This window comes from Globicephala melas, chromosome 10 (assembly GCF_963455315.2).
Source record: "Globicephala melas chromosome 10, mGloMel1.2, whole genome shotgun sequence".
In the NCBI taxonomy this organism is placed as follows: domain Eukaryota; kingdom Metazoa; phylum Chordata; class Mammalia; order Artiodactyla; family Delphinidae; genus Globicephala; species Globicephala melas.
In genome coordinates, this window is record NC_083323.1 from 14,712,569 (window position 1) to 14,734,767 (window position 22,199).

Genomic DNA, 22,199 nt, shown 5'->3' on the forward strand with positions numbered 1-22,199 from the left:
GGTCTGGTACCCAGCCCAGAGCCCCTCCGTTATCCCACCTGCAGCTTAGTACCAGAGGTTTGAGACGGCATTAAAATGCAGAACTCATCCAAAGGTTAACTCTGAAAAGCAACACCCAAAGAACGTATCCGTGACATCAGGGCACCTCTTTTAATTGCCTATTCACGTGGACAGATTGACTTTTCATATGCAGAGCTAAACTTGGAGACGTGTCCTTTTGCAGGGTTCTCGTTATCTGACTGCCTCATCAGGAATGGAACTAATGTGCAATGTGATTGCTGAGTTTGAGTTCTATTTTTTTTTTTTTCCTGTGAAGCAGGAAGTTTAAAATGTGCTGGGTTATATTTTAAGATGGTGAAAAAATAGGCATCCTACCAGCTTCTGTAACGGCCCTGTCCAAAGGCACGTGCTACTTTATTCAAGGCATTGGCCAGCTGCGGAGGAACAGGGGTGGCATGGAGTCTTACCAGGGAGATTTCCTGGTGGAGGGACTGGGGATGAGTGTCCACACACTGAAGTGGCAGCAAAGGACCTGAGCTTAGCTGTTGACTTGGCGAGGACAGAGATCCAGGGTGTTTTTGGTGGTGACATCCAGCAGTTTGTTTCATTTGGGAATTTATGACTCTCACTTCCTCCCCAAAGCGTGTTGGTTGCCAGACCTGAACTGAGAGTCGGCCCCAATGAGTCTGTTCCCTGCCCGGTCATTTTTGGGGCCTTGTGTCATATGAGTCACAAACGTGAGTCTCACATTCTTGAGTTGATGAGGAGTTTGGGAGAGCAAACCCCTGCAACTCTAGTACTTAGGAAATCGAGTATTTATCTGAAAGGAAATCCAGTTGAACTTGGCTTCCATTAAGTTACACATTTCTTGATCACCAACTTTGTGTTAAGGCACTGTAGTAGGAACGAGGTTGGCAATAGAATTTTTGGGGGGCAATTTCCCCACGTCTCCTGGAAGAGCAACAAAACTCAGAGAATCACAAACCACCATGGGAAATTCTGCCGTAGAAAGTTCTAGAAAGTGACTTCCCTGGTGGCGCAGTGGTTAAGAATCTGCCTGCCAGTGCAGGGGACACGGGTTCAATCCCTGGCCCGGGAAGTTCCCACATGCTGCGGAGCAGCTAAGCCCGTGCTCCACAACTGCTGAGCCTGCGCCCTAGAGCCCGCGAGCCACAACTACTGAGCCGGCGCGCCTAGAGCCCGTGCTCCGCAACAAGAGAAGCCACCGCAATGAGAAGCCCGCGCACTACAAAAACGAGCAGCCCCCGCTCGCCGCAACTAGAGAAAGGCTGTGTGCAGCAACGAAGACCCAACGCAGCCAAAAAATTTAAAAAAAAAAAGTTCTAGAAATGAATGGTAAAATCATTAACCTTCCTTTCCTTGTGTGAGTCATCATGTTCTCCTCTCTACTCAGTCTTAGAAATTCGGAACGCTTTTTCTCCGCTACTACAAGCAGAGGCCCTGTACAGAATACCTCCTCTAATCCTCCCAACAACCCTGTTCACTAGTTATTTTTAAACCCAATTTCTCAAAAGAGGAAAATGAAAACTAGATGGCGTAATAACCTGTCCACTGTTTTCAAAGTGAGTCAGGGGCTGAATCAGCTGGGAAAGGGAAGGTTTCAGGCCTGCACTGGAGCCTGACGTCCAGCAGTGGGCGCTGCACAGCAGGGCTGGGTGAATTTCTCCCCGATTTGAACGCTGAAGCTGACAAGCTCAGGAAACGGTCTGCTAGCGGGGGGAGGGTGTCCACGTCGGGGCGGGTGGGAAGGGGAGGTAGGAGTGGGAGGCTGTGAACACTTCTCTGACCACTCATATGTGACTCAAGCTGGCGAACGTAGGGCGAGGGGCCGGGGGAGCTGCGCACTGGATTCTGAAGAAGGCTGGGAGCCCAAGATGGGTGAAAGAGGAGATTTTCCTCAAAGAATTGCCTAGAATCCTTACCTTTCACCCACCCTGAAAGCACAAGGCCTGAGGTTAGTAAGTGCTGTGTCATAACAGCTTTGATGAGACAACTCTGGATGACATATCACCCAGCTGGAGTAACACTTTTGCCTGGGGCTTCTCAGGAAAGAAACGCAAGCTACAAGAGTCACAGAACTCCAGAGTCCCAGGGGTGGAGAGACTCTGGTAGAGGCCCTCTATCCAGCCGTACCAGAGGCCTGACTGCACTTTCCTCCAGCTTCTGCCTGGGCCCCTCTCGTGTTGGGAGCTCACACCTTGATCTCTATTTTGGGTGGAGAATCCTCCTTCTTTTGGGGAGAACGGATGGCACCCAAGCATGGTGTATATAAGACCCTTCCCACGTTGAGGTGGGGAGGGGGTAGCAGAAGCCAAGTCAAGCCCTTCACGTTGATTCCCGGGGCTGCAGGCACACGAGCCTTCTGGTTTTCCACTGCGAACGGAAGGGGCGCAGGGGAGCTACGTGGCAGGCAGGTAGGCTCCCCCGCCTACGCCTACCCCCCCATGCTAAGGGGCCCTTGAGCAGTCGCTAAGAACAGAGGGACAAAGCCCCCTATCCCACAAGTAAAAGGCAAACGCCACAGCACACGCTTTATCTTTCCAAAAGGAACACATCACATGCCTTATTCACCCCGAGGCTACACAGGGGGTGATGCACAGTCAAAAATAAATTGACCTTCTGTTCTCCTGGCCTGACTCTGAGTTCTGGCTCCTGGCACTCAGTTGCTTGGGTTGCTTCCTAAAGAAGAAACAGACCTCGACTGCTAAGCAGGGGTGATCAGTCTTTGCCAGAGGTGCTTGTGATGTCAGCTGTTGACCAGGCCTCACTGGCCCAGGGCTCCAGGGGCTGCCTGGACCTCTCCCTGGCTTCCTGTAGGCCTCTGTGGATAGGTCAGAGGTATTCATCTCCACCAGGCCTGGGTTGGGCCCAGGCTGGGTCAGGAGCCAGAGGGGACCAGCTGGGGACTTGGTTTGACCCCCAAGGGGAGAGCTGCTTGTCCCTCCATGACCCTCACCCCTAATCCCAGAATGCTGCCACCATCCACAAATATCACTTCATGCTGCCCTTTGGGGCGGGACATGCCAGGTTGAGATAACCTGTTTTTCTCCATTCCCCCACTCCCCAAGAGCTTCATCAAGGCACACAATGACAGTCAGAACTCCATCCTTTGCAGGCGAGTTAGCTGCAGGAGGCAAGAGGCAATGACAGGCGGCACCTGTATGTCCTCTGCCTGATGGGAAGGAAATCCAAGAGTGGCACCCAGAGGTGTCTGCAGACCCAGGGGACTAGAGCTTGGTTAGCCAAGTTCTAGTTGGCAGAGTGGAAGGCAGTCAGCGACACGAGCAACCATCTTTTATCTAGCATCTTCATTTCCCTTTTTTTTTTTTCTGCAGGGTCACATTTTCCGATCTCTTAACTGAGTGAAGTTCTCAGGCTCCAACTGTGGGGTGAGAGCTCACTGGTACCATACAAACAATGCACGGCTTGGGAAAATCATTTCTTTTAATGACAGAGAAAGCACACCAAACTATGACAGAAGCCCGTCAGGAGTTGCCACTGTACAAATCAATGCCCAGAGGCCCAGAGCTAGCATCAGACATTCACAGGGAAGTCAGTCGCGGTTAAGGAAACATCCAGGCAGCATCTCGGACAGGAGGAGGCGAGAGACAGCAATGACTCAGGATGTGCTGTGTATCTGTGACTTGGACTCCTCTGTAGGCAGTTTTTTTTCCCCTTCCTCATCGGATGCTGGGGGCTGGGGAGGTTTGCAAATGACCGAGTGGAAGAGAGGCCTTGTGTATCAGCATCACAGAAGAGCCAATGCTGTAGACAGATGTGGCCCGAGTACTCCATGGGTCATACCCATGAAATACGACTTGACATTGGTCCTCTGAACAATGGCTCAGGGAGCTAGTACAACGTTTGAACAGCAGCTCCTTTAGACTCTGGGGTCTGCGCACAAGTTCCCAAAGGCATGCTAGGAAATAGTTTTGTCAACGAAACTTTGCCATCCTAAAGGGTAAGAGTCATTCTCCTAGTTTTTACTGCATGTTATCTAGGTTTCAAATGACAGGACAAGAAAAAAAAGGCAGCGACTCAAAAATTATTTGGAATATTGTGGCACTTCACTAATCTCTTTTGCTTATAAGATATGGCAAAGCAAACAGAACCCTGTCGACATAAACTCTCATTATAGATAACCCTATACTGTACACTCTCAGAATACAGAAAGAATCCATCCTATCATACATGTTTCATCTTTAAAAATAATCTAACATAGTCATATCCTCTGGCTAGTAACAAACTATGAACATCTTCTGAGAATACAGAGGAAACTCTGGGGTTAATAGTAAATTCTCTGACGTGCCCCCCCCCATCCCCTATGCAGCATCATCTATGAACACATTTCTGCAAAAGCATCCCAGCATCATTCCTAACTAGGAAAGGAAATGGATATGTTAGTTTCACCAAATGGACTTTTAGCAAGAAGTGATGGGACATTTTTACCTTGGCAAAAATGAAGCACAAACATAACATTTTACAGGTTCAGGCCCATGCAAATGCATGTTGTTTTTTTTTTTTTTATGTGGGGGGAATTTATTCTCACCCCGAAATCACGATTAGCATGCAGGTTTTTTTCAACTATTGAGTTAATTATTGGCAGTGCAGCTCTTTTGGGTAACCATGATCACTAAGGCAAGGTTATTATTTCACCTTGTGCAGAATATAGTAATATCTTCTCAGATGCATGTTTATACAGTGTAGACCTGCAACTGTATCTTTAAAAAAAGAAATCTCAAAACACAGATCCCTAAACACAATCCAGTTGAAAATGAACTGTTAAGCTTTTAGAAATATATTTTAAACTACAAGGCTACCCTGTTTTGGGGTTTTTTTTTTAATGAACATTTTAAAAAGTTCCCACCCCTAAAAATATGCCAAATGATGTCTTCGTCATTGGTAACAGTCTCACCAATTTGCTACCATGGTTTAACTCTTGCGGAATTGCAGCTACTAAGGTAATGTGTAATAAATATAATGCTTTTCAGGGTCGATGCAGTGAAGTTCTCCAACTGTCAACCTGGAACCTGAACGACCTTTAGTTCTCAGTCTATCTGCTGGACAGTGGTCCCTGGCAAGGGGTGTTCAACTGCCCCAGGGGTGCTTTCAGATGAGGTCAGCTTGGCTGCCCCACGTTGGCCTTCTAGCTCTGGATCCAGCTGTAATCTGACCTGCAGGCCAGTGGCATGTCCTTTGTTTCTCAACAGGAGCTCATGAGAGCTGTATTTGCTTATTCAAGAGCAGCTGAGGCAGTAAAGGCAGCTCCTTGGCCCAGCCAAAAACAGACGCCAGGTGAGACTCGTATGTTCGTGTGAAGCCAATGCAGCAGCAGAACTGGCAAGTTCCCGGGGAACATTCTTTGGCCTGGACGTTTCATACAACAGAACCTTTGGAAGATGACAAGTGGATTGACTGAATCCTGATGGCCAACGTCCTCTGTAAGTCCTGGAGCACATCCTGGCCCGTCCCTTCGCCATTTTTGTCATATAGGAGCTGCTTGAATGCTTCGTTTTCGATGAGGACCATCATGTTTTTGAGAAAGTAGCCTTCGCAATATGCTGAGAGCTCCATGACTCCAAGAAACTGTGGAGAGTGGAGAAGAAGCAGGAGATGGTTATGTTTCTGAAAGCACCTGTTTTCACACGTGTTGATGGCGAACACCTGTTAAAGGAGACTGCGACAGTGGCCCCGATTCTGCATCCTTTGCTGTATTCACACCCAGGGTATGTGACTTTGCAGCTCCTCCCGTCAAAGGGCTGAGTCCATTTCTCCCTGCCTTGGCCTTGTGAGTTGCTCAGGCCAAGAGAACGTGGTTGAAGTGAGAGTTGCCAGCTCTGAGCTGGCTTCAAGTGGCCATGTGTGCTTCTGTGCTCTCTCTCAGAACCCTGCCTCTGCCTCAAAAACAAGCCTGAGCTAGCCTGCTTGCAGCTTCAACAACCACATGAAACTGACCCGACAGCGACAGAGCCCAGCCAGGATCAGCACAGCCAGCCACAGCCGACCGGCCAGCTGACCTCAGAAGCAAGGCTGGCTGAGACCAGAAGAGCCCACCCATGCTGTCAACTCATGCACTAACACTGGGTTTTGAGTCTCTTTGCTCCACTACAGATAACTGGGGCACTGACGGAGTTGCAGACAGAGTTCTAATCTCTTTACAAGTATCAATTAGCTCACTTAATTCTCACAACCATCCTATGAGTGGGCACTGCCTACCTACCCCCTGTATTTAGGGCAGTGGTTCTCGACCAGGGGTGATTTTGTCTCTCAGGCGACATCTGGAAGTCTGGACACATTTTTGGTTGTCACAACTCGGGGGCAGGGGTGGAGCGTGTACTACTGGCATCTAGTGGGCAGAAGCCAGGGATGCCACTAAATACCCCACCATGCAGAGGACAGACCCCCTGGCAGAGAATTACGCAGCTCACTTTGTCAGTAGTGCCAAGGTTGAGAAACCGATCAAGAGACATAGCTCCTGACAGACTAAACCAATACGGAAGGGATGACATTGACCTGCCTCACTTTACAAGCCCAAGAAGAAGGCTTGGTAGACAGTAGCCACAATATGGATCTGTTGAATGTATGAATGAACAGTTAATTCTCAGAGTAGTGACACCAGCAGCAAACACTGAGTGACAGCATATCATGTGCTGAGCACCGTGCTAGGCACTTCACGTGCATCATCTCAAAGTCCTCAAATTTCCTTGAGGCGGGTACTATTACCACCTTCGATTTATAGATGAGGAAAGTGAGACAAGGGAGTAGCTGACAACAATTCACACATGTCAAGGACAGAACCAGGAGCTGAACCCTGGTAACTCAAGTCCTGAAGGCTGTGTGTTTAACCATTAGGATGCACTGCCTCCGGCCTGATACCATTCAACCTTGGAAGCGTGCTTGGTGGAAGCGTGCTTGGCGGAAGTGTGCTCGGTGGAAGTGTGCTGTTTGAGATGCAGAAGCAAATGTGCATACAAGGTCCGCTGTGTCCGTATTCAGACCTTTTCTACAGTTTTCAAAGCCTGTAAGTCTCTCTTTTGCAATGAGCTGGACGCTCAGTAGTTAAATGTTCCCTGAGATGATATCCTGCTGCTTTATTTAGATGCTAAATTATCTAAATTATCTAAATGTGGAATTTACCATTCTGAACTCCCCAATATGCTGTCCTTAAGCCAGAGATGCACTTTAAGCTGCCCCATGTGGGATGGTGGAATTACGATGAGGCAGCGCCAACAGGGCGATGGTGGAATGAGAGGGACACCTGGATTCAAGTTGAGGCTCCCCCACTTTTCTGAATATGTGACCAGGGCTGGGTCACTTGGCCTCTGGCTTTAGGTTCCTCATTTTCAAAATGGGAACTATGTCACTTGCATCATAGACCTGTTGAGGGGATTGAATGGAACATAACTGATGGCAGAGTTGTCATCTGTCACACTTAGGGGATGCAGGTTAGGAAGGGAGCTAAGGGAGGGAGCTTTGGAACCTGCATGAGTTTTTAATCCAGACTTTGCCACCTCCAGCCATCTGCTGCTGGGCAAGTTATTTAATCTCTCTGTGCCTCCATATTCCTGTCCCTAAAATGGGGGAAGATAATAATACCTACCTAATAAGCTGTCGCTGGCATTAAATGAGATAATACATGGCACATTCAGAACAATGGCTCATTGTAGTCAGTGCTCACTCAATGTTAGCTGGCATGCTAAATGTAAACTATTCATAATTATTACCCTCATCTCACTCATTTAAATCCAGGGACCCACGTGGACAAACTAGGTGCCTAGGTTGGGATAAGAGGAGTTGACTGTATCTATGGAACCTAGTTCAGCTAACTGGCCCATAGAAGGAACAAGCCTGTAACCTTTTTTTCTTTTTTTTAAAACTATTATTGTTATTTTTTGGCTGCATCACATGGCTTGCGGGATCTCAGTTCTCCGACCAGGGACTGAATCCAGGCCACGGCAGTGAAAGCCTGGAATCCTAACCACTAGGCCACTAGGGAACTCCCCCAAGCCTGTACCTCGAACTCACTGACACCATGTGCTAATTCACTGAGTCAATGACCTATCTTCATAAAAATCATGTGCAACTTTGGGCAAGTCAAATCACTTCTCTGGGCCTCAGTTTCCCAAGCTACAAAATGAGGGGGTGTGAACTGGAGGGTACCATGCTCTGTGCATTCAGGACACGGACACACCAGGTAATCCTGTGGTCTCTGAGAGGCTTAGGGGGCCTGGTGAGCTTTATCAGGTGAGCAGGATTGTTACCACACAAATGTTCACAGAGATGCTAGCATCCTGGAGCTGGAAGAGTTCTTAGGAATGCTTTCATTCTTTCAATATGAACCCTCCTTTTAGAGTCACAGAGAAAAGGCCTCATTGTACATGTGGGGAAACTAAGGCTCAGAGTTGCCTATCTCTGATTCTGTGGACACAGAGAGACCCTCTCCCCTTACCACACCTAGCCACTTGCTTTGTATAGGGGTGTCTCTCATCACAAGTTAGTGTAATTGGAGAAGAATAAGCACAATAAGTACTTCCATTTATATTTGGTGATATTTATTGAATGGTGAGTATATATCAGATGCTTGCCTACCTTTACACAGCTAATTACAGACAGAACTGGGACCAGACCTCTCACCTTCTAGACCAATGGTTGACAAACTACAGGCCTGTGAGCCAAATCTGGCCCACCACCTGTTTTTGTAAATAAAGTTTTATTGGGAGACAGCCACATCCATTCATTTACATATTGTCTCTGGCTGCTTTTCACTACAATGGCAGAATTGAGTAGGATCAAAGTGACAGCATGGCCTCTGTGAAAATACTTATCTGGACCTTCATAGAAGAAGTGTGCTGACCCCTGTCCTAGACAGTACCTTTTTCAAGTGCAGAGACCATATCTTACTAATTTCTTATTCAGATGTATATACACCTCCTGGTAAACAGTGGGCTCACAATAAACACTAGGGAATGAATCCCTTGGTTTCCAAACACGTGTTCTTCCCATCACAGTGCCCCGTTGAGCTTACTGCGTTAGCTTAGATTCAATCTGATGAACCAGCTTGTTCTTATTCTCAAGTTGAAAGACACCCTGAAAGGGCCATCAGAAGCTCCAGGGCCTCTTCTTCATGACTGAATAGTTCGGGACAGCTTTGCTAGCAAAAGAAAGATGAGGAAGCCATGCATTTATGGGCTAGGCTTCTCCTCTGGGCTGGAAAACTCCACAGCTGTCTCCAATGGTTAGGTGCAGAACAGAGGTAATGTTGCCAAGAACTTGTTGACATTTGAAGCATGGCTGTTAGTATCTCAACGCCTGCATTTCCTGGGGTTCTAAACCGAGTATTGGTTTCTTTTCTGTCTCTTTTACTAAACTAGTCTCAGCACGCAGCACAATCTGGCAGTAATAGAATCCACGTGGCAGGTTATCATTAGCGGGAGCTGCAGGATCCACAGCACAGGGGAAGCGGCACATAGAAAGGGCATGGGGTGCTGGCATTGTCCCGTTCTCCATGCAAGTGTCAGGAAGGGCAGGCGTTGACCTTGGAAACATTCCAGGATGAGGCCTGGGAGGGCAGACAGAGGCTGGCGTCTGCAAAAGACCAAGCTCTGGCTGCAGAGGCACATCCATGAAAGAGGCAGTTCTTTGCCATAGGTGTTCCAAGCCTGTAGCACTAATGTATTCCCAGCCCGGGCTCACGTTGCATCCGGTGTGTTATTAGATAAAAAGAGAGCTACAGAAGCTGCCTGCCAAGGATCCTGAAGTTATTAAAATGGGACTGTGGAACGCAGGCCTTGCTGCCAAGGAGATAGGCCACAGCAAAGCCACTGTGGATGGGGGTTCACAGGGCAGTCTGGGTGTGCAGTGGCCAGGGGAGGGGGCAGAGGACCGTGAGACTAATTGGGCCCCTTCCTGGGTGGAGAGTTTCTCTGGATGCCATTTCTCTGGATGCCAGTAACCAGTTTCTCTGGTTACTCTGTGCAAAGTAACCAGTTCAAGATTTAAAAAAAAATTTTTTTTGCTGTGTCCCAAGAAACCAGATTTTGGTAAAACCCTTACCTAACCCAAACATCCAGTGTGTGTGGGTAGAGAGTAGCCTGACTGAACCTTTTGATTTACTGATGAGCAATCAGAAAATCTTTTTTGAGGATTATTGCAAGGATTATTGCAAATATTTTGAACATTTATTAGGCCAGACAATAAACACAAGGAAGAACCTGTGCTTTGGAGTGAGGCAAATCTAGGTTTACATTCTGAGCAAATATCCCAAAGAACTGAAAGAAGGGACTGGAACAGATATTTGCACACCCCTGTTCATAGCAGCATTATTCACAAGAGCCAAAAGGTGGATGCAACCCAGGTATCCACTGATGGATGAATGGATAAACACAATGTGGTACATACGTACAATGGAATATCATTCAGCCTGAAAAAGAAATGAAATTCTGATGCACACTACAACATGGATGAACCCTGAGGACACGGTGCTAACTGAAAGAAGCCAGCCTGAAAAATAAGCCAGACAAATACCATATGATTCCATTTATATGAAGTACCTAGAGCAAACTCACAGAGACAGAAAGTAGAATGATGGTTGCCAGGGCTGGGGAGGAGGGGGGAATGGGGAGTTAGTGTTTAATGGGTATAGATTTTCAGTTTGGGAAGATGAAAAATTCTGGAGATGGATGGCAGTGATGGTTGCACAACAATGCGAATGTACGTAATACCGCTGGAGTGTACACTTAGAAATGGTTAAAATGGTAAGTTTCACATTACGTATGTTTTACCACAATGGAAAAAAAATCTCTGTAATAGCTGTGTGACCTTAAGCAAGTTACTTCACCTCTCTGTGCCTCAGTTTCCTTATTATAACATGGGACTAATGAAAGGGTTGTGGTGAGGATTTAAAAAGGTAATGCAACAAAGCTTGAAGCACAGAGGCCTGCACCTGGAAAGGACTCAGGGAATGTTGGTGTAAAACAGAAAATAACATCTCAAACGCAACCTGTGTTTTCACAACGAGCAGAGTAACCATTATTCACATCAGTTGTCACTCTACAACCGTGGATGTGGGAGGCATGTGTGCTGAGCTCCAGTTATACCAAAGAAGAGTGCTTTGTTTTAAATTAACTCCTGATCTTAATTTATTTCATTGTTTCTTCCCAGCAGATGCTAATCCTCCTGTCCTGAGCGCATGAACCAAAATGAAGTGGCACCTGGACACACGATTTTAATTCTCTTGGTCCCGGTATCCCCACTTGTGAAGTGAATTGGATGAAATTGGTGGTTCACTGATTTTACTCCAGCAACTGGAGTGAAGACTGGCCTTAGGGCTGAAATCACAAAGGTTGCCCTGGGAGCCTGTTAAAAATACAGATTCCTGGGCTTCCCTGCAGAGATCTTTGGGGTGAAGGGCCACACCGAGATTCCAGATGTCTCCCCAGGTGTTGGGGCCACCTGAGTAGGAGGAATCCTTGGACCTCTCTAGTGTTGACAGCCTGTTCTCAATCTTGGCACATCTGAGAATCACCCAGGAAGCTATGAAAAAAATACCTTTTTTCCAGGCTCCACCCCCAGAGATTGATGAATTGGTCTGTGATAGGCCCCAGGCATGGGGAATTTTTTTTTTTTTTTTTTTTGCGGTACGCGGGCCTCTCACTGCTGTGGCCTCTCCCGTTGCGGAGCACAGGCTCAGGACGCGCAGGCTCAGCGGCCATGGCTCACGGGCCCAGCCACTCCGCGGCATGTGGGATCCTCCCTGACCGGGGCACGAACCCGTGTCCCCTGCATCGGCAAGCGGACTCTCAACCACTGCGCCACCAGGGAAGCCCCAGGCATGGGGATTTTAAGTGAGTGCCCAGGTGATTCTACCGTGCAGCCAGCATTGGGAACCTCAGTTCTAGCATAATGGTTCTCACCTGTAAACACCCCCAGACTCACCTGGAGGGCCTGGGAAGCCATAGATGGCCAGCCCTCACTCACAAAGTTTCTGATTCAGCAGGTCTGGGTGGGGCCTACAATATACATTCCTGACAAGTTTCTGGTTGATACTGATGCTGCTGGATTGGAGACAACACTTGGAGAACCACTGTTCGAGAAGCTTGCTGCTCAAGGTGTGGCCTAGACCAGCTGCAGAGGCTTCACCTGGGAGCCTGTTAGAAACGCAGGACCAGCGCCCACCCCAGAGCCTGCTGAATCAGAGTCTGCGATGTGACTCATACGCATGCCACAGTTTGAGAATGACTGCTTTTGAAACTTCTGCTTGCTTGCTTTCACTGTGTTCTGGAGGGGCGGATGAAGGGAAAGACACCTCTTCTAAGCAGGAAGCAGACCTTGGGAGGAGTGATGACGGCTGGCCTAAATGCACAGGCCCGGCATCCGCGCTCTACCCGGACGCAGAGTGTGTGCAAAGGAAGCCCCTCCCGCGTCAGGGCACGGGGGGCGCTCGGGAAGCGAGAACGGGATCGATTACCTTGGCGTGGTTGTAAATATCCACACAGTTGTCGGTATTGATGCTCTTTGCGCAGATAATCTCACAGTGTCGCTGCAAAGCCTCCAGCTGGAAAAATTTAGCAGCAGACAGAAGCTAAAAACCATGAAAAGAGCCTGTTAGAGGTTGGGAGGTGGAAGGAAAGCAACGCCCATGGTGAGAAAACTCTTCACCTCCCACAGCGGTACCCAAGGTGAAGGCACCGGGAATAAAGTGTCGGACATCACTCTAAAGCCGGAAGGTTACACTAGAGCTGTTGCTGGCATTAGAGGACTAAAGACTCAGTGACAGAATTCAACTGCAGGGGAAGATGGCAGGGGGGAGGGGTGGGGTCGAAGTGAATCAAATTTACATTTATTACAGCAAGAGGTCCAGCAGAAATGCCTAAAATTGTTACATCCAGAAATAAGGGTGACGCTCTTATTCCGCAAGGTGGGTATCAATGTGGCTCACTCCCTCCATTTATGCATGTCTCCACACACGTCACCTCAGGACTCCTCCCTCCATCACGATCTGGCCCCCCTACCCTGTCTGAGTTTTCCTCACAGCCCTTCTCACACCAGACATGATGTCATGCCTGTCGCCCTCCCCAGAGACCAGGAGGGCAGGCATCTCTGTCCCTTTGCATAGCTGCTGTATTCCAGCCCTGAGCACGGCACCTGGCCGTGGAAGATGCTGAACAGAGGCTCTGGGGAGGGGAAGAAAGGGCTGAAGCAAGAGTTCAAAGGGATTGCTTTTGGGGAAGGGACTGGGAGGATGGGGTGGGGGGTGGCTGGGTGAGGTGCTTTTTATGTACTGTAAGGCTCTTCTGTATTATCTACATGATTGAAATGTATGTTCATTATTTCAATTTGAAAATAATTTTTAAAAAGGTTTACAAAAGAGTCTGAGTCCTCAGAGTGTAGTTTAGTCCTGAGGTTGTGACGAGTCAGAGGAGCCGTCCAGAGAGACAGGAGAGTAACTTTGGGGGGCGGGGGAGTGACCACAGAAGGTTTCACAGAGTAAGAACAAAAGGATAAATGGCCCCCAGTGAACACACAGCCCCTGTGACACAAGCCAGGCACTGTAGTAAGCACCTTACAAATAGAAACTCTTAAGATCTTCAAAACCCAATGGGGTAGATATTGTTATCCTCATTCTACAGGTTGGGAAACTGAGGATCAGAGAGGTTAAATTACGCTCCAAGATCACACAGCTCAGAAGGGGTAGAGCCTGGATCTGAACCCAGTCTGGCCCAGAGCCCATGTCTGAACCACCACGTGGTGTCACCTCTTGAACAACTCATAGTGTTCTGACATCTCTCATCAGCCACCCTGGGCTTCAGGCACCTGAATGGGCTCCTGGCTCTCTCGCTCAGGAATATCAAAGTGATTTTGGCTTCTGGTTCAAAGCTACCAGCTTTGACACGAGTTCCACTTCTAGGAAGGAGCAGGGAGGGCAGAAGAGGCAGAGTTACGAGAGGTGGACAGGAGACAGGGAGAGCCAGGGAGCTGCAGGAATGAGGGGCCTGAGTGAGGCCAGGAGAGCTTTGTAACTGGTTCTTGGCTTCTGCCTCAGTGGACGTGCTGAGATTTGAGGAATGCTTTCAGACCACATATTTCTCTTACAAATGACAAGGGAGAAGTCGTCAAAGATAGTTCCTGATGATGCTATTTGAGCCCCAGCTGTGCCTGAAGCTAGCGCTAGCCTCAGACTCTTCAGTAAATTTCCTTTCCTCCACCCGCCAAAGCCAGTTAAAATTGGGCTTCACTCAGTTGCTATTGAAAGGGATCAGACTAGTGCACCCAGCGCCCCAGCCTTCCGGGGGAGGGGCTCTGATGAGAAGCCCTTGGGAGATCTAAGGAGGCAGGCAGGACCCCAAAGCCTGCATCCAAGTGAAGGCCCAGCACAGCCTCCCCCCAGACACCGCCCGTGCGTGCCACCCACTCAATGACACAGCGGATTCCTTACCTCCATGATCTCGTTGTTTTTAATGAGAAGCGACTCTGGGCCACCGTAGTAGAGGTACTGCATGACCAGCTGCAAGACAGAACACAGTGAGCAAAGTGTCAATGGCACACAGACACAGTCATCTTGAAGCCATCCACTCAAACCCTCAGGCTGGTTCTGAGTCCCTGTATGACACCCCTTTCTAAGGGCGGCCATTCCCGCCGGATCACTGCCTTTCAGGAGAAGCTCCCTTTAAACGTTGTATAGGCTGGACAGTTTTCCTTACACCGTGCTGCCATCTGTCTCCCTGTGGTTCATCCTCAGGGCCAAATCAAACAATTCTAAGCTCTGCTCTCTAGGATGGCTTTCCCCCATCTATGAGTGATAATCACGGGTTGTCCTCCTACCTCCCACCCCATCGAGCTGCCCAGAACTGCAGCACACATGGTGTGGCTTAAAGACCCTACACCAGCGGCAGTCCCCCTGGGAACATGGCCCGGTTTGACTAGAAACCTCTTGTTTAAGTTCCAGAGGGTGACTGAGCCACGGTGAAACCACCTGCTTATTATAACTTGACATCAGGGGTCCAGGGTCTCAACGTTTCATTGATGGTGTGAACTGTCCAAGCCAGGCTTTGTACATGGGACTCAGGATGCGGGATGGTGTGCAGAGTCCCAGAGCTTTGCAAACTGGTGTCCCTCAAGTAGAATGAAGCCTAAGGATGTGTTAGTATTGGCTGTCACCACCTCCCATGGAGCTGAGTATAAATTTTTTAGGGGGTGTGTATCCTTCCCAGTTGGCTACTGTCTCCACTACTCTCTAATGTTTTCTGCCTGCCTGTATGACACGCTGACTTTACCTGCCTGGGCTTAATAAAGGTGTGTTGGAAAAATCTGTAGACTGTTACTTCCATTTTGGGGCGCCTATAAAATGAGGTGCTTGGACTGGGCTGCCCTCTATGGTCCCTTCAGGCTCTGAGAGTCTGTGACTAATACAGAACAGTGGTTAGGAGCAAGGAACCTGGAGCTGGGCTGCCTCAGCTTCTGATCTGCCTCTGCCACTTAAAAGCTGGGTGACCTGAATTAAGTTAGGCTCGCTGTGCCTCAGTTTCATCATCTGTAAAGTGGGGATAATATGACCTACGTCATGGAGTTGTGATCAGGATTAAATGAGTTAATATATGTAACAGGCCTAACAGGGGCCTGGCAGGTGCATGGCAAGAGCTCAATAAATGTTAGCTCTTCAATTTTCTCTGCGGTTGAAAAACCTTCTTCCAGGAGTGCTTCTGCCATGTGCTGCCACTTTCTTACTCAGGCCATTTAACATCCTTTGTGACTGATCTCAATCTACTTTTTGCATGTGTGTTTAAAGTAATCATTTTTCAGCTCATATAACTCAATAACAAAAAAAGACAACCCAACCAAAAACTGGGCAGAAGACTAAAACAGACATTTCTCCAAAGAAGACATACAGATGGCCAATAGGCACATACAAAGATGCTCAATACTGCTAAATATTAGAGAAATGCAAATCAAAACTATAATGAGGTGTCACATCACACAGGTCAGAATGGCCATTATTAAAAAATCTACAAATAAGAAATGCTGGAGAGGGTGTGGAGGAAGGGAACCCTCCTACACTGTTGGTGGGAATGTAAATTGGTGCAGGCACTATGGAGAACAGTATGGAGGTTCCTTAAAAAACTAAAAATAGAACTACCATATGACCCAGCAATCCTACTACTGGGCATATACCCTGAGAAAACTCTAATTCGAGAAGATACATGCACCCCAATGCTCACAGCAGCACTATTTACAATAGTCAAGACATGGAAACAACCTAAATGTCCACTGACAGATGAATAGACAAAGAAGATGTGGTATATTACTCAGCCACAAAAAGAATGAAATAATGCCATTTGCAGCAACATGGGTGGGCCTAGAGATTATCATACTAAGTGAAGTTAAGTCAGAGAAAGACAAATACCATATATCACTTATAAGTGGAATCTAAAATGACACAAATGAACTTATTTACGAAACAGAAGCAGACTCACAGCCATAGAAAACAAACTTATGGTTACCAAAGGGGGAAGGGGGAGGGGGAGGGACAAATTAGGAGCTTGGGATCAACATATACACACTACTATATATAAAATAGATAAACAACAAGGTCCTACTCTATAGCACAGGGAACTATATTCAATATCCTGTAATAAACCATAACGGAAAAGAATATGTATCTATATATGTATAACTGAATCACTTTGTTGTACACCAGAAACAAACGCAACATTGTAAATCAACTATACTTCAGTAAAACAGTAATTGTTCAAAAAACATGTATATGTATATATTATTTAGTTGTATTGAAATAGAGTTCATATGACACAAAATGCTTTGATCTAAAGTATACAGTTCAATGGTTTTTAGAATATTCACAATGTTGTGCAACCATCACCACAATCTAATTTTAGAACATTTTCAACACCCCCAGGAAAAACCCCACGCCCACCAGCAGTCTCTCCCATTTCCTACTTGTGCTGGCAACCACTGTGATTTGCCTGTTCCGGACATTTCATACAGACGGAATCATACAGCATGTGCTCTTTTGTGTCTGGCTTCTGTCACTTAGTGTGAATGTTTTCAAGGTTCACCCTGCTGTCACATGTATCACTCTTTCACCTATCTTCTATTGCTGAACAATATCCCGTTGTGTGGATGTACCACATTTTGTGTATCCATTCATCAGCCGATGGACATTTGGGTTGTTTCCACTTTTCTGCTGTTATGAATACGGCTACTATGGCTCAACTTACTTTTTCAGATCTCACCTGCCTCCTTACTTTTTCAGATCTCACCCTTCTCGCCTCCTAAGCTTGATAACATCTGCCTTTTTCACTCTGGCCGCTCCCAGCCATTTGCCTTGAGCAGAACCTACCACCACCGTCTCTTTCACTCCTCTGCTTTTGCCCACGCTGTTCCCTCTGCTTGGATGCCCTTCCCTTCTTCTCCACCTGTTGATCTCTGGCCCCTCCTTCGGGATCTAGCTCAGTGGTCACCTCTGTGAAGCCTTCTCAGATCTGCTCAGATCTCTCAGCTGCCTCCCACCCCGTGCCGGGCAGCCCATCACGCGTGACTGCAGTGTTACTTCCCGCTGGAGTCTGAGGGCACAGACTGGGTCTCGTCCATCTCTGCCTCCCCAGTGCCTGCCCTTCCTCTTTTGCATTTGAGTCTGGCCACCTGCCTGTTGCAGAGATGGCGGTGCTTTAACGGTGATGGCTGAGGCTTTGTGAAATGATATCGTAGCGTTATTTACCCGCCCCGCCCCCCCAAACCTGATGGGTCATAAGCATCTAAAACACCACATCGGTGAATGCTGGGACATTTGCTTTATTAAAATCCATTTATTCCCCTAGCATCTCTCTTTTATAAAGGCCAAACCAACAATAATAACGGTAAGAGCCATAATAATAACTGTCCTGAACACAGGGCCGCTCCAGTTACAAAGCATGTTATCTCATTTCCTCACGGTTGGGTTGTTGACTTGAAATGCTTCTTTCAAGAGCATGGATGGAGAACCTGGGGCTCATGGAATTTAAACTGGGCTGAGCCATGTCACCTTCAGACTCGGCCAGCACAAGCCTTTCCCGCAAGGGGGCGGAATGGACCCTTATTAGGCCAAAGGGCCTGTGTATGGAGTTGTTTTTCTTGGCAGCGGTCCGCCTGCATGAAGCAGGATGTAAACGGAGTCCACAGCCTCGTGGAGGCCCTGCTGCCAGGTGCAGCCTCAGCTGCATGGGGCTCTTGCCCGTGTATGATGTTAAATATTCTTGCAGGGAGGAAACTCAAAGCTGCCTCATTTACTAAAATTCTTCTGTTCAGCAGGGAAGTGAAGTGAGCAGGCCCCTGGGAGCCTCCTTCTGGGTCAGATTCAGCCCTACTTGGCCTATTCTGAGCCACAAATGAGGCTTTTCTTCTTTTATGGGGAAGGGGCAGGCACCTGGAAGAGTCCCCAGGGCCTGCTCAATCTTCTCTGCCCATTACAGTAACTGGAGGCTAATGTGGCCGGGAAGCCTAATCCAGCCAAAAGCAATTACAGGTCTATGATTCCTCTGGGGCTGTGCCTTTCCACGTAGGTGTCTCATTTAACCAGCTCCCACAGCACACATTTATTGAGTGCCTACTACAGGCCGGGTTCTGATGACAAGAACCTCCCCAATTAGTCCCATGCTTGATGGCGTACGTGCTCCCTCCATGAGCACTTGGAGAGCTGGGGGGGCACGTGGTTTCCAGCATCTGGCTCATGCTCCAAATGCTAATGGACCTTTCCCCCGGGCTGGGCGATTTTTAGGGAGGACCCAAGGCCCCAGAGCAGGGAGGCAGTTAAGAGGTCAGGTCTGGGAGTCAGCCAGGCCTGGGTCTGAAGCTCAGCTTGGCTGTGATGAGCCGTGGGAGCTCGGGCCACTTCCTCTACCTTGTCTGCTGGGTGGGAGAAGAGCCACCTGGAGGGGGAGCTGGGAGGACTGAATGAGACGATGTGGGGCAGTGGTGCTCAGAGTGGCTCCCTGCAGCAGCATCAACATTACCTGGGATCTTGTAAGAAACATGAATTCTCGGGCCCCACCCCAGGCCTACAGAATCAGGAACTCTGGGGGGCGGGGCCCAGGAATCTGCATCTTAGCGAGTTTTCTGCATCTTAACAAGCAACTCCCTTCACCCCCCCAGCACTTCCCCTGGAGTTTCTGATGCCTCCTAAATTTCGAGAACCACTGAACTTAGAGCACTGGTTCTCCACCTTGGCTGCACATGCCTCTGGATGATGGCAGAGGGTGGATACTTCAAAATGCTGATGCCTGGGCCGCAGCCCAGATTCTGATTTACAGCCTGGACACTGGGGATCGTCAAAGTTCCTCAAATGATTCCACTGCTCAGCTGAGGTTGAGAACCACTGGTTTCGAGCCCTGCACGTAGCTGGAGCACGTGAAATGGGAGCTGCTCTTATTATTGTTCCTCTTTGGAGCAGACTGGGTGAAAATAATGGCTCAGTCACTGACCAGCACTAAGTTCTCTGGGTTTCAGTTTCCCCACCTCTAAAAGTGGCAAGATTAATCCAGATAACCACATGCAAGCAAAGGTCAGTGCCTCATTCATAGTTGGAGTTAAAAATGGGGAAAATGAGGCTCAGAGAAGACAGTGTCTTGTGCATGGTTATTCCATAAGGATTCTTTATTTTGAAGTTTCAACATAACCAAAGGAATGCATCTCTAATGGTGGAAATACTGACACCTCAGTGGGCTTTAGGGCTTTAGTGTGAGGTCACGGTGGCTTCCTGGCAGCCCTCTGAATCACAGGATCTGGGGGACCAGGGTCAATCACCAGTGGAGGGAAGAACCATCATCTGGCCAGCCACACTTGGCTTATAGTATGTGGTTCCAATGCATCTTTTCCATCTCCAGTATACCTTAAGACACAGCCGAATGGACTATTATCACTTTCCCTCAAATACACACCACGATTTCCCACTTTTGTGCCTTTGTTTATGTTGTTTCTCCCTCTGGAATACCCTCTCTCTCCTATTCACCAGATGAGGAAGCTGAGGCTCAGATAGTCTGGGTAATTTGTTCAAGGTCACACGAGGGACAATGGTTTCAAACAGGGGAATGCAGCTGTTTAAACTGGGGAAGGTAGCATTTAGATCCTGAAACGCAGCTCTGTCCTTCAAAGCCCAGATCAGGACCTCCGCCCTATGACCCTGGTTACGGCCGTGCTTGCCTCCTGCTTATGTCTGAGTGGTCTCCTCAACCCTCTTGGAATGTGAGCCTCCCGAGGGCCAGCCTGAGTCTTACCCACATTTCCCCAGGGCTGTCCTTCCAGAACTGAACCAGAGGAAACAGATCCTGTTCAGAATCCTATAAACTCCATCCCCAGATCACCCACATTGGCCGACTAACCCTGGCTGTGGGAAGACAGCACGGAGGGGCCACAGTCTCCCCGGTAGGCCCCCTGCTGGACGTAAGCAGCCCACCAGCCTCCATGCCCCCAGTGAGACTCAGAGCTTCAGAGATAGGGCTGCAAGGCCAGATGGGGGTGTGAATTTCTCCTAGCGGCGAGAATTTCTCCTAGTGGCGAGAATGTCATTGCAAGGCTGGATTTATGAATCAGGCACGAAATCCAGGGCCAGATGGCTTCACAGGCAAATTCTACCAAACGTACAGAGAAGAACTTATACCAATTCTTCTCAAACTCTTCCAAAAGATTGAAGAGGAAGGAACACTCCCGAAGACATTCTATGAAGCCACCATTAGCCTGATACCAAAACCAGACAAAGACACCACCAAAAACAAGAAAAAAAAAATGAATCAGGCATGAAGAATGGAGGAAAAGGGAAGAAAGCTACTGTGCCCCCTTAGAGGTGCCCCATAAACCAAACGGTATTGATTTCAAATGGAGGGAGATACGGCAATGTCATCTGGCCTCTGACAAACCTTCCTTTCCTATTTACATTAGGTTCAGACCAATGTTAAAATGACACTGGATTCCCTGAAGTCCACTGGTTCCTGATCACACTGGGCTCAACCGCCTTTGGGGACTTCATACCTGCTGTTCTCTGCCTGGAATGTTCCAACTCCCTTTCTTAAGCCCTAAGCCCCCCATGGTTTGCCAGCTTCTCCTCAGCCTGCAATATTTCAGCGACACCTCATCCAGGGGCCTTCCCCAGTCTCCCGGGTCTGAGTCGCCGTAGCTTGTTGGTTCACCCCTCTCTCATGCACAGCTCACTTTATACTGTAACTCAGAGTTACCTCCTCTGGACTGTGAGTCCCCAGGAGAAGAATGTCCTTTATCCTTGTGTCTCCAGGTCCCAACACAGTGTCGGGCACATAGTAGGTGCTCAGTTAATGCTGTGGTAAGTGGGAGGGGCAGTGTGCGGATGGGGGCCAAGAGTGCACGAGCTGATGACTCAGTACAGTGGCTGATCCACAGGTGGCAGGTTGGAGGGACCCACCGGTGCCCCGCACCTACCAGCAGGGTTCCAGGCCACAGCAGGGGCTTACCTGAAAGATGGGGTACTTCACATATCCGATCTCTATGCAGGTGTTGTCATTTGTTGGTTTGTTAGAGAGGAGGGCTTTGAACCTGAGGAGGAACATAAAGAGGGAGATAAGAAGACTCAAAAAGACATCAACAGCTTGCAAGAGACTCAGCTCTCTGATGACAGAACACGTAATGTCTTGTGTCCCCTCCCACTCTGAAATACAATGACATATCCATAGATCGTTTAACATAATGCTCCCCCTTCTGATATGATACCATAATTCAATCTGAAGTTAAAACTAAAACTCTAAAGTTAAAAACAGTGTTTGGAACTGTTAAATTATTTCTCAAACAGGTGATTGGAAAAGAACAAATGTCTTTTAAAACCCCATCCACCTTGTAGGGCCCATCACAAAGGCTGCCTTCTTCCTGGAGTCCTTCCTGATTCAGGCCTCAAGCTCCTCAGGCGCCCACGGAGCTCTCCACCTCCCTCTTCCCCCCTCCCACACAACCTTTGCTCCAAGAGGGCAGGGACTTCTGCCATTTCTGCCTCTGCTGCCTCCTCAGAGCCTATGCCAGGCTGGACCTGATGCACTGTAGGTATTTCATCAACATCTGTGGATTACCTAACCACCTCCCTATGTGGGTGATCTTCTGTCTGGGGTTTGAGGTGCATTTTCCTGCCACTGACTAAACTAAGCTCCTTGTGGGTAGAGACTCAGTCAGTGGAA

General features: G+C 48.3%; 1 protein-coding gene across 4 annotated transcripts in view; it reads right to left on the reverse strand.

Annotated features, from left to right (window-relative positions):
* Positions 1-3,455: 3,455 nt before the first annotated feature.
* ABTB3 (ankyrin repeat and BTB domain containing 3) overlaps positions 3,456-22,199 on the reverse strand; it is a 480,788-nt gene continuing 462,044 nt past the window's right edge. For all 4 annotated transcript variants that reach the window (XM_060305634.1, XM_030856158.2, XM_030856157.2 and 1 more), the window contains 4 exons: positions 21,489-21,570; positions 14,456-14,524; positions 12,488-12,601; positions 3,456-5,607 (listed from right to left, as the gene is read on the reverse strand). In XM_060305634.1, the coding sequence (XP_060161617.1) occupies positions 5,398-5,607; positions 12,488-12,601; positions 14,456-14,524; positions 21,489-21,570 (475 nt within the window). In that variant the 3' untranslated portion in view covers positions 3,456-5,397. The remainder of the gene's footprint in view (positions 5,608-12,487; positions 12,602-14,455; positions 14,525-21,488; positions 21,571-22,199) is intronic.